Raw genomic sequence first — 15,503 nt, forward strand, 5'->3', positions numbered from 1 at the left:
GCTTCCAGAACAAGAGTGGTGCCAAAACTATGTTTTTTTTTCAAATGAAGCTGTACAGGCTTTTCCTGGAATTTCAAACTGTCAGCATACTACAGCCTTCTTTGGCATAAACCATCAGATGGTGGTTATGAGATGATGCTTGTACATGCGTGGGAGAAGATTTAAACAATGTAAATGCAATGCAATAAAATAAGCAAATTACAGAGAAGAAAAGGAGGATCTGGAGGACTTAACAAGACAGGGATGAAAGGGCAAAAAGAATCCAGTCACTGGCTAGAAAAATGAAAATATTGCGATATGCTTCAATGTCATTTTTCTATTGATGGGAGCTAAGCACAATAATTGTAAACATACAAGTAAGCATTCAAAAATAGTAACTCCTTGTATTTTTTTCAGATCTGCCTCTTGAGGTTTGAAATGTTTGTCACATATTTCCAAACAAGGAACGTCACAGCCCAATGAAGCATAAAGTATCAGAAATTAACAAGCTTCATCTCCATTGTGTGTCAAATTAGCTCATCACGGGACAACAGTTAATGCTACGATTCATATGAAAAATAAGCTAGGGTTTCTTCTCCTGATTGCTATCCAGTCAGCCGTTTGAGAAACTGGGAAAGTCTGGACTTTTGGGGACGGGATAACATCATGCTCTGATAAAATAGAATGCCAGTTGTGAGTAGGTTTGCACATGTTATGTAACTATCTGTGAGGTCTGTGGGTAGTTGTAGGGCCTGAAGAACCCCAAGGAATTCAGCCTGAACATGGTAGTACAACAGAAATAAGTGCAGGTAAACAAAATTTCTGGAATAAATATGCTTTTAATCAAATAATTTTAGCTTTGATGCAAGAGTGTCAGTAAATGGAAGACCCATTTAGATGTAGTGCATCTTTTTTGTTTTTGTTCATGACTGTAAATTGTTGCAATCCTGAGCCATTTAGGTTACAAACTAACGAGGGACCATAACATTTATTTTAAAGTAGACAAAGGGTGAAATCTAGGGGACTAAGAGAATAAATCCATAAGAATCTTCATTTTGAACAAACAACAACAAGCTTTAATATACAATGTTAGACCAGTAATACAATCAAAAATATATGGAGTATTTCTAAAACCCTGAATAAATATGGAGAATAGACTATGATTGAAACCCCACAGTGCATACCAAATAACAAATATGATCAAAAGAGAGTCCATGGATTTCTTAACAATTCCGCCAGCCGTTAGTGACAAAGTGGGTCATCAAATCTCATCAAAATTCATAAGAAATTATACTATGTCACATTTGCTTGAAAACTGTACTCTGTCACAACTTAACTGGGAAAGTGTGCGAATTTTTAAGTCCCATGGGTCCACAAATTGCAAAATGTCTAAAATACAAATACACCACAAAAATAACCATTTTGCCTACCCAGGACAAGAGCAAATCAGGTCAAGTTTCTTCAGAAACAGTCTCTTTATTTTAACTCATAACTTTAACCAGAACCGTGAAACGAAAGAATTTCTAATTTATGGGACTTAAATTCTACCCTTCAATACACCAAACAAACACTCAATCACAGTTAAGACAGGCAAAAGACAAATGGTTTACCATGTACAATGGGTAGAAAAGAAGCTATAGAGGGGGTATTATAAAAATTTTAAAAATCCAGACCATACAAGATGGTCAGGATAAATCAGGAATTTACAGAAGATTTAGTCTCATATCAGTGGTTGGGAAATGATTGGGGATAACTTGATAGAGAGAATTAATTTCCACTTGGAGAGGGAAAGTTTGATCAGGGATAGTCAGCATGGCTTTGTCAGAGGGGGGTCATGTCTAACAAATTTGATTAAATTTAGCAAGGAGGTGATCAGGTACGTGTATGAGGGTACTGTAGTTGATATATTTATTTCGGCTGAGCCTTTGAGAAGATCCCACATGGAACTAATAAAGCAGGTCAAAAGTACATGAGATCCAGAGTAACTTGGCAAGACGGATCCAAAATTGGCTTTGTGGTAGGAAACCATGGGTGGTGACAGAAGGTTGTTTGTGTGCATGGAGGCAGCTGCCCAATGGCGTAACACAGGGGTTGATGCTGGGTCCCTTATTGTTTGTGATTTGTATAAACGCTATAGGTCAGAATGTGTGGTGGGGGAATGATAAGTTCGTTTGCTGATGACACGAAGATTGGTTCAGTGGTTAATAATGAAGAAGACGGTCTTGGGTTACAGGAAGATATTGACAGGGCTGGTCAGATGGGCAAGTCAGTGGCAGATGGAATTTAACCCTGAAAACATTAAGGTGATGCATTTTAGATGAAGTGACAAGACAAGGGAATGGCAGGACACTTGGAAGCTCAGAAGAACAGAGAGATCTTGGGGGGGTTGTCCATAGGTCCCTGAAGGTAGTGGACAGGTTAATAAGGCATATGGAACCCTTAACAATACAGTTGAGGCATAGATTATAAGAACATTGAGGTTTTGTTGGAGCTGGACAAAACTTTGGTTAAGCCACTGCTGGAGTACCATGTGCAGTTCTGATTTTTTCATTCTAGGAAAGATGCGACTGCACTGGGGGAAATTCACCAGGATGTTGCCTGGGTTGGAGCATTTTAGCTATGATGAAAGGCTGAATAGACTCAGCTAGTTTCCTTTAGGGCAGAGAAGGCTAAGAAGGGACCTGATTGAGGTGTATAAGATTATGAGGAGCATAGCGAGGGAGGATAAGAAGCAATTGTTCCTCTTAGTTGGAGGATCACTTACGAGGGGCATAATGTTAAGGTGAAGGGTAGGAAATGTAGAGGGATTTGAAGAAAAACATTTTCACCCAGAGGGTGATGGGAATTTGGACTGCATTGTCTGAGAGGATAGTGAAGGCAGAACGCCTCCCTGCCTTTTCAAAAAAAAAATACATTGTACTTGAAGTGTCATAACATTCAAGGCCATGTACTGGAAAGTAGGTTCAGTGTAAACAGGTTGGCTTGATGGGCCAAAGAGTCTGTTCTGTGCTATATAACTCTATGGCTGTATGACACAAGGTGGAAAAATCTTATTTTCTCTCTCAGCCCATTTGACCATTGCAGTGATGAGACACTGCTGTCTCTACACTGACACTTGTCCTTCAATGCAATTGTTGATCAGGTCTTTTCTTGTATGAATTCTTTCTTTTAAACTTTCTTGTGTTTTCTGTCTTTTCCCCAACGTGGAAAGATGGAGAGGGGTGCTGTCTATCTGCAGGCTCTGATGCTTTTCATTCTTTGCCGCTCTTGGCACTTACAACTTTTTAGACACTCTGCAGTTCAACCAATCAGAGAGCTGTTGCCGGGCAAAAATTCCCTGAAAAAGATTTTTGGTGTCGGTCAGTCTTGAATTCCCAGTTTTTTTTCCTTGTTTCCAGAAAGCAGCATTGTACTGCATGGCTTAACAAATGCAAAACCTGATTTTCAAGTTTCAAAACACTCCTGGGTATTCGGTAATAGTAACCTAAGTTCCATTTCTGATTATGGTTCTAAAAACTGTGGTCTCGAAATAGCTGCCTTGTAGCATAGCACCTTGATTTTTCTGAGTTCCAGTGTTGCTCAGTTGTATCTGTCAGACATAGCTTGTTGACTTTCCAACCCCACTTTCAGCATTTGCTTCCTCCTAGCAACCCTAGGACATCCTGAGCCCCTCACTGAACTGAACTATTGAAGTGAGTTTTCCCCCAAGTCCTCACTACACAAAAGCTATACTTTTTAGCAGCGGTGTTAACAGCAATATTCCCTAACGTGGAGTCCTTATCAGCTTCCCCAACTAACTGACTGTCTCACTTACCTGTTCCTTTGAACTCTTCTTCAGTGACACCAGAAATGCCCTGAATGACCTTTTGAAAACCTTGCAACTGACCCCTGTCTTTGCTGGTCGGAGTTGAATGTTATTAACGTTTTGAAATTGTCAAGCGTGAGCATCATTGGAAATGAATGAACGTTACATTCTCACAGAATGCTGGAAATGGATTTCATCATGCTAAAAATACTTACATTAACTCTTAAATATCCTATGGCGTGAATCAAAGGATGAACTATTCCAAAATGTAGGGTATTATCAATGAATTGTCTGTGATGAGGAAACTTCTATGTGTGGGCATCATGAACTTGGAGGATGCGCATGTACAAAAGAATTTTTTCGAGTATTAAATGGCATTGCATATATTATTGTGGAAGATTGAGTGATGTTGGATGCTATTAGATACTTGTGTAGGTGAGCTTTTGTTTTTGAGATTTAAAGTGAGTGCACTGTGGAACCGTAACAAAGCGTTTTAAACAGAATATTTGACAATGTTCTCACAGGGATAACTTCAGAAGGAAGAATTTCTATTCCTCTCCGCATGTCCGAGAGCGTTCTCCTCATAAAAGAGAAGCACCATACTCCAGAAGAGAATCTCCTCACAGCCGTTCTGGATCAAGTATCAGCAGCAGAAGTTATTCTCCAGATAAAAACAAGCAGCCATCTTCTCATCAGTCCCAGTTCAGCAAAAGTAAGTGCGTAAAAGGAGAGGAAGGACTGAGCAGTTCTATTTGCAAAAATACTATTTTAAAATGTGTTCATTTTAAGCTTTTATTGTATGACTTATGGTGATAATCCAGATTATAACGTATGAAATATTCCAGTAATTGCAAAGCATACAGTAAAATTTGAATCATATCAAAGCAAAAGTATCTTGGAGAAAGAAGAGGATAGATTGCTTCTCACTGCTTTGGTACCTCACCTCACATTCGTGAAGTTAAATTAATATTACCTCATGGAACTTGCGTCATTGTAAAGTTGAAATCACAATAGTTACCATTTAGGATCTTGAGATTCATCAGGTGTGTAAAGTTTGTAAAACATGTAACAAGATATATTGGGCGATGGTTACTAAATGACAGTCATTAAAACTGAGAAAATCTGAATCAGTATGCACCAGTACTAATTTTCTAGTTCTTCTCTCCTCTGTCCTGCAGCGCTCATTTCTTCCCAATTCAGTTCATTTCTTTCACTGTATTACGTTCGGTTTCTGTAAACTAATTCCATTACATGTTGATAGGAACCTTTGAGAGAACCTAATGTAGAATTGGCTAACATCTTCTTACAGACTGGACAGGGTATATGCAGCGAGTATGTTCCCAATGGAGGGTGTGTCCAAAACCAGGGGTCACAGTGTGAGGATTCAGGGTAGACCATTTAGGATGGAGATGAGGAGACATTTCTTCACCCAAAGAATGGTGAGCCTGTGGAATTCATTACCACAGGAAGTAGTTGATGACAAAACATTGAATGTATTCAAGAGGCGACTAGATATAGTACTTGGGGCAAATGGGATCAAAGGTTATGGGGAGAAAGCAGAATTTAGACTATTGAGTTGGATGAACAGCCATGATGGTGAATAATGGCAGAGCAGGCTCGAAGGGCTGAATGGCCTCCTCCTGCTCCTAACTTCTATGTTTCTATGTTTCTTCAAACATTTCTTACCCAAGCAAGTGGAGTAATTTCAACTTTACCCTTTTTCCCTCCCATCCAAGCAAGCTTTTGCCTTCCACTGAAAACAAGAGCTGAATTTTCACCGTGGTGATGGAAATAGGAGCTTCTTTGTTTTTAAGCCAGAAGCCTGCCTTTTGGGAAAAACTGATTTGAAGTTTGTTTTCACCAGGATGAGCCCTTTTTTTCACTCGATAGATAAATTTCATGTCCACTAGGACCCATTTGAGCAAGAAATGAAAGTGGGTTGGCTGAGGTGTGGATACTCATGTAGAAACTCATGTAGAAACCCCACAGTAGCCATCACTGACGTTGCTCCTCATTCAAAGGGAGTGATCTGCTAACCACGCCAAAACCTCCCACTTCACCAAAGAAAAGCCAAGTGTCATAGGGGAACCAGACAACTGGCATCTGGGTCAGGGCAAACTCTCATGTCTAAAATCTGTCCACCCTTTTAAATACTTCACCCACCTACCCCTTCAAAAAGCTCCAAATTATTTGATTGGTTTGAATTGGAGCAACCGTGGCATTCCTGACCTACCCATCAATTCCCATGCTGCTCACTGTTACTGGCACCAAGCTTGGTGCTTTGAAATCACACATCATCTTGTGCTGGTGTTTAGGAGCTCCTCTCCTTCCTGTCTTCCAGGGACCTTGAAAATTCATCACCATTGTACACCATGGAGCTCACGTAAAGCTGTAATTCAGCTACTGAAGTCTAAATCTGATTTGAAGGAATTAAGTAGTCTTTCCACATGTTCCAATTGGCCCCAGTTGCCAGTGCCAACTTATTCTCTGATATACAGCTCCACTGATTCTTTATTGACAGAGCAATCTTCAGTAAATGGCATCAGCACCACAAACAGACAAGAATGTTTTTAAAATTGCCTTATTTAATTGCTGAACAGTTTTATTTCCCCTGTGAATGCAGAGAGACGATTGACTGGTATTCAATTGCAGTTTTCTAGTTTTGAAGTAGAATGTTAAGAGTCATGCTGTATTTCTATTTTGGTGTGTTGTTGATGGAGCTTTTAGTGAAGCTAATTATATATCACTATTCTTTGTATGTCAACTTAATTTTATTTCCATTAAAGCTCTAAAACATTGAGACTAAATTGAAATTTTCTACAAAGGCAGAAATGATGGATGCTGAAAGAGAAAACCATTGGAGTTGTTATTTGCTATTAATAATCATAACATTACCTTCTTTCTGTACAACATTAACAGTAAAAAAAAATTCATTATTATTAATATGGAAGTCAAGTATTTCCAGCATGATGTCAATGTAGTGACTTGGTTACTCTTAGTTACTTGTTTTAGATTAATTAGTGTGCTATAAGTTCTGGATAAGGCATAGCTAGTGAGCCCAGCCTGGCTGGCTGCATTGCAGGAGCTAACATCCACCAGCCCTCCACTATTTCTGCATTGTCAAGCCGGCCCCTGCATAACTTGTGGTTCACAGCTTCTCAAAGGAGTAGAGAACCGTAGTCTCGATTTAGGAACCTTTTAAAAAAGTACGTTCAAAAGTGCTTAGCCATTTCTGCCATGCCTCTTCCATGACTATTATGCCTTTTCCATTCCAACTTGTGCCTGCACACATCACACTCACCCCCCCCCCCTCCCCAATGAAGTGTCCTGTCATTGTGCCCATGCCAGTTCATGGCCTCACTATGCCTATTCATTCAATGGACGTGTGTAAAACCAGTGAGATATATCTGCAGAACGACATGTCTAGAACTGCTCAGAAACAATGAAAAAGCAACCGTTCATTAATCTTCCTTTGAGGAGAAAAGACTACTGTTTCTGCAACCTGTAAAAGTGTCATTCAGGCAGACTACTAAAATATCAATAACGTAAGTTTCAAACACTCTACATTGAGTCAAACAGACTCTTTGGTCTAATTAGTCCATGCCGGCCATAATGCCAAATTAAACTGTGTCTAAATTTTGAGACAGTGACAAAAGTCAAGATGAAAACAGATGTAAGAACCTTTTATTGTAGATTTGGATAAGCTCATTAAGTATGCTTGAATCAGAGCTCAGACTCCAAAAAACACCCACAATGCTGTTAGGAAGTGAGTTCTGAGATTTTTAACCAAGTGACAGTGAACAAACGACAGTATAGCTCCAAGCCAGGATAGTCTCTGCCTTGGAGAAGAACAGGAAATTGCAGATGTTTCCATGTATCTGCTGCCCTGGTCCTTCTATGTCGAGGAATTTGCAAATTTGGGAGGTGTTAGAGAAACCATGGTGAGATGCCACAGTGCATCTTGTAGATGATACTCTCTGTCCAACAATGACTCTCAGTGGCATGAATGTTGCAGGTTGAGGATGGGGTTTCAGTTGAGTGAGATACTTTGTCCTTGGTCAGGTCAAGCTTGAGTGTTGTTGGAGCTGTACTAATCCAGGCAAATGGCAGGTTTTGCATTGCACTCTCGTGGATGCTGGGCAGGCATTGGAAGACAGGAGGTGAGTTATTGCACAGAATTCCCCAGCATCTGACCTGCTTTTATAGCCACAGTATTTGTATGGTGGTCCAGTTCAGTTTCTGACCACGGGTAGATCCTAGGATGTTGCTGAAGAGATTCATCCACGGTAATGCCATTGAACATCAAAGAGCAATGATTAGATTCTCACTTTTGGGAAAGTTTAATTGCCTGGCACTTGTGTTTTGCAGAGTTTTCTTGCAAGTTATTAGCCGAAATCTGGATGCTGCCCAAATCTTGCTGCATCCAGACTCCATGGCTTCATTGCCTGATGAATTTGTGAATAGTAAATGCTAAATGTTATGGCATGGTCAGTGAGTGTCCCACTTTTGACATTGTGATGAAGATGATGTCATGGATAAAGCTATCTGAAGATATTTGGGCCTTGTAACTAACTTGAGGATCTTGTCATTGGTGTTCTGGGACTGAGATGATTGTCCTCCAGCAACCACACCGATCTTCCTTTGTGCTAGGTACGACTCTAACCAGTGGAGAATTATCCCCCTGCTTCCACTGACTCAGTTTTACTAGTACTCCTTCATGCCATACTCAGCCAAATGCTGCCTTGATATCTTGGGCAATCACTCCATCTCACCTTTACTAATCAGCTCTTTATCCATGTTTGGTCAAAGGCTATACTGAGGACAGGAGCTCAGTGTCCTGGTGGAACCCAAACTGACTCATTGATCAGGTTATTCCTTTGCAAGTTCTGCTTGATGTCACTATTGACTACCCTTGTCATTGGTTTACTAATGATCAAGATTTAACTTCTGGGTCACTAATTGCCTGTGTTGGATTCATCGTGCTTTTTGTACACAAAGCATACTTACGCAATTTTCCACATAGTCAAGTAGATGGTAGATAGTGTTGTAACTGTAATGGAACAGCTTGGCTAGTGCTATGGCTAGCATAAGATTTCAGTGCTATTGCTGGAGTCTTGTCAGAGCCTAAAGCTTTTACATTATCTGCTGTCTTCAGCCATTACTTGGTATCAAGTTAGCTGAAGACTGCCATCTGCGATGCTGGGGACCTCAGGTGGAGGCCAAGATGGATGCACTTTTTTTGCACTGGTGTGCTGGGCTCCTCTGTTGTTGAGGCTGAGCAAGTGGGAGCCTCCACCTCTTGTTCGTTGTTTAATTGTCTACCACCATTCCCAACTGGATGTGATAGAACTGCACAATTTACTTCTGGTACATTGTGTTTGGGATTGTTTAGCCCTGTTTATTTTATGACAATTTGTTCTTTCTGTGATCTCTTTTGGCAGTGTTACTGCATAGCTCATCTATTATGTTTATAGTGTATACTGGATGAATGGGCATGAAAGGGGCATGAGTTGGTGTTGAGTTTATGAAAGGCCTAAGGGTCTGGTTGCAGGGATATGAGTTGGTTCAAAGTGCATTGAGATGATATGGGGAGTTGGTGAGGGTGAGAGGTTAGAATGCATGAGGGGAAGTGCAAGACCACTCAGTCAAGTGACCAAATTTTCAATTTCAAATCGAGATTAGGACATGATGAAGGGCCTGAGAAGGTGCAGCACCATGATGATGCACATATTGGGATACTCAAAGCAGGAATCTGCAGAAAGGACAATTGAAGGTAAAAGATATCTCCTGGATCATGTCCAAATAAGATACCTGATTACTGTTGGCAGCAGTTACAAATCACAGACTTGTTTCAATTCTATTTCTGCTTCATTTGCTTTAAAAATGAATTTTCTCCAGTTGTGGTTTCTCCAGCATCTTCAACTCCCATCACTTATTGGTGGTCAGGCCTTCAGTGGCATAAATTGATAATTTCTTGTTTAGCTAGCTGTGTAATTTTCACAAGTTCTATTAACCCAGAGCTCTAATGCTTCCTAAACTCATTCTTTTTGAAGTGTTAAAGCATTTTAAATCTTAAAATATCTATCAAACTATGTTTTGTTACTTTACGGATTTAAAATGCATATTTTGAATACTTGCAGACTGTCATAATACGAGAAAAGTCCAGCTAAGTAGGTATACTTTTCTTGACAATAGTTTTATCTAGTCAAAATTAAAGTGTTGAAGTAGATACGTGTTTAATGTTATTTTGAAGTAGAAGACATTACTGAGATGATTTAGATTCCACTGCTTACATAATTAAAAGTATTGCCTGAACTATGAGAATACAAATGATAGAACAATGGGACTAATCCCGGCTGGTGACTTTTTAGTGCATCAATTTACTGGCTTAATGTAAAGTAAAAATACTGGCACACTTTGTTAGAAAGCATCTGTTTACATCAATAATGCATCTATTTACTGAGGAAGTTTGGTTTGTTGAAACATGTTAATTAAACCCAGTCTGCCTGGAATACAAAGGATACTTGATTTATATGGGTGATTTTGATAGAAGTCCTGACCTTTCTATTCAGTTCGAACAGCATGATATAAGAATCTACAGATGTCCACAGGAAGATCAAAGTCTTAACTGTTAACTGCCTTAAAAAAGACAATGGTGATGAGATTGTATGGTAATAGCAAAAAGAGTTCATGAACTTTAAAGACTATATATGTTAATTTACCTTTAAGGTGACTGTTTACCTAGGCCAGCATATAAAGTTAGAAATTCAAAACTCTCCAGGTAGACATTTTAAAAGAATATATATTGTGTATTACTAATGTTGTTTTTACGATGGCGAGACCAGTTGATAATCTTTGGTATGGTTAATATGTCCAAAGACTCAGGATTTGATGCTTTGATACCCAACTTGGGCAACCTGGATTTTGAAAAAGATGAGTGTTTGGAATCAGGATATCTGCTGTTGCTTCATTAAGCATTTATTTAATGATACTAAATGAAGAGTTTGAATGTTTTCCATTTCAATGTGATTAGTGTATCCACGACTCAAATCATGTTCAATATTTACTTATTCTGTGGTAGCTAATTTTGAAAGGAAAGCAATTTTTGTACCACCTGTTTTTTGTAGTCAATTATAGTGGAAACATCCTACACTACACATACAATAAATTGTTCTGAGAATAGTCACTGTTGTTATATGGTTGAGACTCAATGATAAAACTAAAGAAAAACTTGCATATAAAAATCACTCTTCATGATACCCGAATGTCTCAATGTTTTACAATCGTTGAAATACTTTTGAAGTGTTGTCACATTTGAAATAGGAAATGGAAATACATAGCCATTTTGTACATAGCAAGCTCCAACAAATAATAATGTTGATCAGACAATTGGTTTATCAGTGGTGCTGATTTTTAAGGACGTCGTTTTTAATTCTGTTTTTCCTAAAATGCAGTGTCCTAAAATTACCTACATTGCTCTAGCTGATTTCTTTGCTTTGATATCCATTGAACTTTTTATTACCCCAAGTAATCCATATAAAATTTTTCTGCATTGTTTTTCATCTGTTCATGGGATGTGAACAATGCTGCATTTATTACATGGTCTTCATTGCCCATGGAAAGGTGGTGCTGGGCTGCTTCTTGAACTGCTACAGTCCTTGGATTGTATGAAAGGTTGTCCAGGATTTTGCCACTGAGAAAAAGAAAGGATATCAGTTCAGCTCCAAGTCAGGAAGACACATCACTTGGAGGAAAACTTGCATGATGGTTGTTTTCCCATGCATCAGCTGCACTCCTCCTTTAGAGGTAGAGGCTACGAGTTTCGAAGGAAACTTGGTGAGTTACTGCATTGTGTCTTCTGCTACTACTACGCATTGGTAGCGAAGGAATTGAATGTGGATAGAGTGTCAATCAATTGGGCTGTTTTGTCCTGGATGATGTGAAGCTTCTTGAGTGTTGTTGGAGCTGTACCCATCCAGCAAGTGGAGAGCATTCTGTCACACTCCTGACTTGTGCCTTGTAGATGTTAGCAGTCTTTGGGAAGACAGGAGGTGAATTATCACAGAATTCCCAGCCTCAGACCCACTTTGTTTCCATGTAATTTTCTGATCCAGTTCACTTTCTAAACAATGGTAATCCCCGGAAAGTTAATACTTTGAATGTCAAGAGGAGATGGTTAGATTCTCCATTGTTTTAAGTGGCCATTGTCCATCAGTTGTGTGGTACGAATGTTATTTGCCATTGATAGAGTCACAGAGTTAAGCAGCATGGAATCAGACTCTGTGATCCAACTCATCCATGCCGTCCAGATATCCTAAACTGATCTAGTCACATTTGCCAACATTTGGTCCATATTCTTCTGAACCCTTCCTATTCATGTACCCATTCGGAAGCCTTTTAAATGTGGCAATTGTATCCACTTCCACCACTTCCTCTGGCAGTTCATTGCATACATGCACTATCCTCTGCATGAAAAATTTACCTCTTAGGTCCCTTTAAATATTTCCCCTCTCACTTCGAACTTATGCCCTGTTGTTTTGGACTCCCCTACCCTGGAAAAAAGACCTGTACTTTTCATCCTAACTACGCCCTCATGGTTTTATAAATCTCAGGCTCCAATGCTCCAGGGAAAAAAGCCTTCAGCCTATTCAGCCTTTCCCTACAGCTCAAACCGTCCAATCCCGCCAACATCCTTGTAACTCTTTTCTGCACCCTTTCAAGTTTAACAGCATCTTTCCTACAGTAGGGAGACCAGAATTGAATGCAGCATTCTAAAAGTGATCTAGCCAATGTCCTGTACAGCTGCAACATAACATCCCAATTCTTGAATTCAATGCACTGACCAATAAAGGCAAGCATGTCAAACGCCACCTTCGTCACCCTCTCTATCTGTGACTCCACTTTCAAGGAATTATGCACCTGCACCTTGAGGTCCCTTTGTTTGGCAAGTCTTCTCAGGGCCCTACATTTACTGTACAAGTCCAGCCCTGGTTTGCCTTGCCAAAATGCAGCATCTCTCATTTATCTAAATTAAACTCAATCTGCCACTCCTTGGCCCATTGGCCCATCTGATCAAAGTCCCATTGTAGCCCGAGAGAACCTTCTTCACTGTCCACTACACACCAATTTTGGTGTCATATGCAAACTTACCAACCATACCCCCTATCTTCACATCCAAATCATTTGTATGAATGACAAAAAGCAGTGGACCTAACCCTGATCCTTGGGGCGCACCACTGGTCACAGGCCTCCAGTCTGAAAAACAACCCTCCATGACCACCACCCTCTGTCTCTTATCTTCAAGCCAATTTGTATCCAGTTGTCTAGCTCCCCCAGGGTCCATGGGTGATTTAACAAGTCTACCATGCAGAATCTTGTCAAACGCCTTGCTGAAAGCCTTATACACAAAGCCTACCACTCTGCCTTCATCAATCTTTTATCGGCCTAAACCTGCATATCGTTCAGGTTTAACTGTCTATGGGCATGGACTGCTTCAGTATCTGAGGAGCCACGAATTGTGCTGAACATTGTGCATTCATCGTGAATATTCACAACTGTGACCTTAAGATTGAAAGAAGATCATTGATAAAGCTGAAGATGCTTCAGCAAGGACAACTCCTCAGTGTCCTTGGACTGAGATGATCGACCTCCAACAACCATAAGTATCCCACTGTGTGCTAGGTATGACGCTAACCAGTGGTGAGTTTATCACTGAATCCCATGGACTTCAGTTTTGCTGGAGCCTCTTGACACTATACTCAAATGCTACCTTGATATGACGTGCAGTCACCCTCAGGCACTGCTGGGTTAAGAGTATGCCTGTCCTGTTCCTTTACTCCATCCAAAATTAATTTCAGTAAGAATTCATTAAAGATGATACTGCTGTTGGATTTCTACCATCCACTTTGAATGCCTTCAATTTGCGCTATGCACTGTTCATTTAACTGTGTTGCGGTTGTTTCCTGTAGATGTCACCAAGCCTGAGGTTCCAAGTTCAACTCCTGGTCAATCTTCTTATCTTATTTGATGGATGGTTTGGGATGCTCAGAGCACTTGAGAGGAGAAAAGTCAATTCTTTCTCTGCATTATCATCCACTGACTTTGCGCGTTTGTGTCAGTGTTCGTAAGAGCAGCAAGCTAAGGACAAGATTGGGCTTGAATTTATGCTTTACCTGCTAATGTATCCAGACAACATTCCTTGGTTAGGCTCTTGTATTGGAAGGCAGCTGCATGTCTCAGCAGCAGTCCAATGATATGTCTGTGGAGCATCTAAGGATATTTTTCTACATTACAAGCACCTTATAAATGTAAGTTGTTGATATTTAGCTGAAGTAAGATTTCTTTCATCCTGTTTAAATGAACAATATTTGCAAATGAGAACATTTTCTCCTTATTAGTATTTCGCAATGATTGTAATGATCTATTGTTTATTCAAACATTTAACGTAAATTATTGGCATATGCCCTGATGAAGGGTGTAAACCTGAAACGTCAGCTTTCCTGCTCCTCTGATGCCGCCTGACCTGCTGTCTTCCTCCAGCACCACACTGTATTGACTCTGACTCCAGCATCTGCAATTCTTACTATTTCCTATTGCCATTGGTGCTTTGGTAGCAACTCAAATACAAATGATGCTGCTTGGCCTGCTGTGTTCATCCAGCCCTGCACCTTGTTGTCTCGGATTCTCCAGCATCTGCAGTTCCTACTATCTCAAATACAAATTTGCTGGGTTTGTTCACAATAACATTTGGGGATTTTTTTTTTAAACCAGCTGCATATTTCAGTAATTCTAGTAAGTTTGCATTTTGGTTGTTGCTGGTTGTGAGATTTGTGTGTCAGGAACCAGCAGTACAAACACCCACCTACGATCAGTACAAAAATAGCTTTAAATTACCTCCCACCATATCTGACTATTTATTCAGTTACATGTTGATTTCAGAAATTCCTTTTTATGAAGTATTCATAAGTTAGGATGGTAAATGCCTTAAACCATTATTCATTTCTTATACTTCAAGACAATAGTTCACATCATTTTAAAGATAATTTTGTTTCTTTCTGCCTTGAAGCATATATATTGCATTTCTCAGTGAGGAAACAGTGCCAAAGACTTTAAACACAAATTGTAGTGTAAAAGACAATACTAATATTTTTTCATCATCAGTCCATAATGAAGTAATGTACGGAACATGCACAGAAGAAAATAAATTTAAAAGAGTGCACAGTTACTCAACTGTGTAGGATTTTTTTTGTGCAGGCACTATTTGTCTGTAACAAAAACATTATATGGTATGTTTGTTAAGTATCTAGATATCTCAGGCTGTCAGCACCTTGTGTTATTTTGTGATGGGCGAGTTTTCAAGAAATAAACTAGCTATTTAAGACTGGCTTTTGAAAAGGTTTTAATGTTATTCCATTGTTAGGGTCATAGCTGAATTCAAGTAAACATGTAGATCCACTGGAAGATGCTTGTTTGAGTATCTGTTTGCAGGCTTTCTTTGCCCATTAGTCATGATGTATCTGTCAGTAACTGCGTTGAATTTTTTTTACATTTCAGTAAGGTCTAAAGGCTGGTGCTTGGGAAAATAACCAAAGGGAAAATAACAATTTCCTTCTCCAACAATGTAACTGTCAATGCAGTTGTTTTCTGTCCCATCTTGACGGCATTGATTCTTGTTTGGATGTTTTCTACAGATGCTGGTGTCCCTCCAGTACATAGCAAA

General features: G+C 39.6%; 1 protein-coding gene across 1 annotated transcript in view; it reads left to right on the forward strand.

The window, feature by feature from the left end:
• pphln1 (periphilin 1) overlaps positions 1-15,503 on the forward strand; it is a 137,677-nt gene that overhangs the window by 53,706 nt on the left and 68,468 nt on the right. The window contains exon 6 of the mRNA XM_048607823.1: positions 4,309-4,496. Coding sequence (XP_048463780.1) covers positions 4,309-4,496 — 188 coding nt within the window. The remainder of the gene's footprint in view (positions 1-4,308; positions 4,497-15,503) is intronic.

The sequence above is a fragment of the Rhincodon typus genome, chromosome 18, assembly GCF_021869965.1.
Source record: "Rhincodon typus isolate 14 chromosome 18, sRhiTyp1.1, whole genome shotgun sequence".
In the NCBI taxonomy this organism is placed as follows: Eukaryota; Metazoa; Chordata; class Chondrichthyes; order Orectolobiformes; family Rhincodontidae; genus Rhincodon; species Rhincodon typus.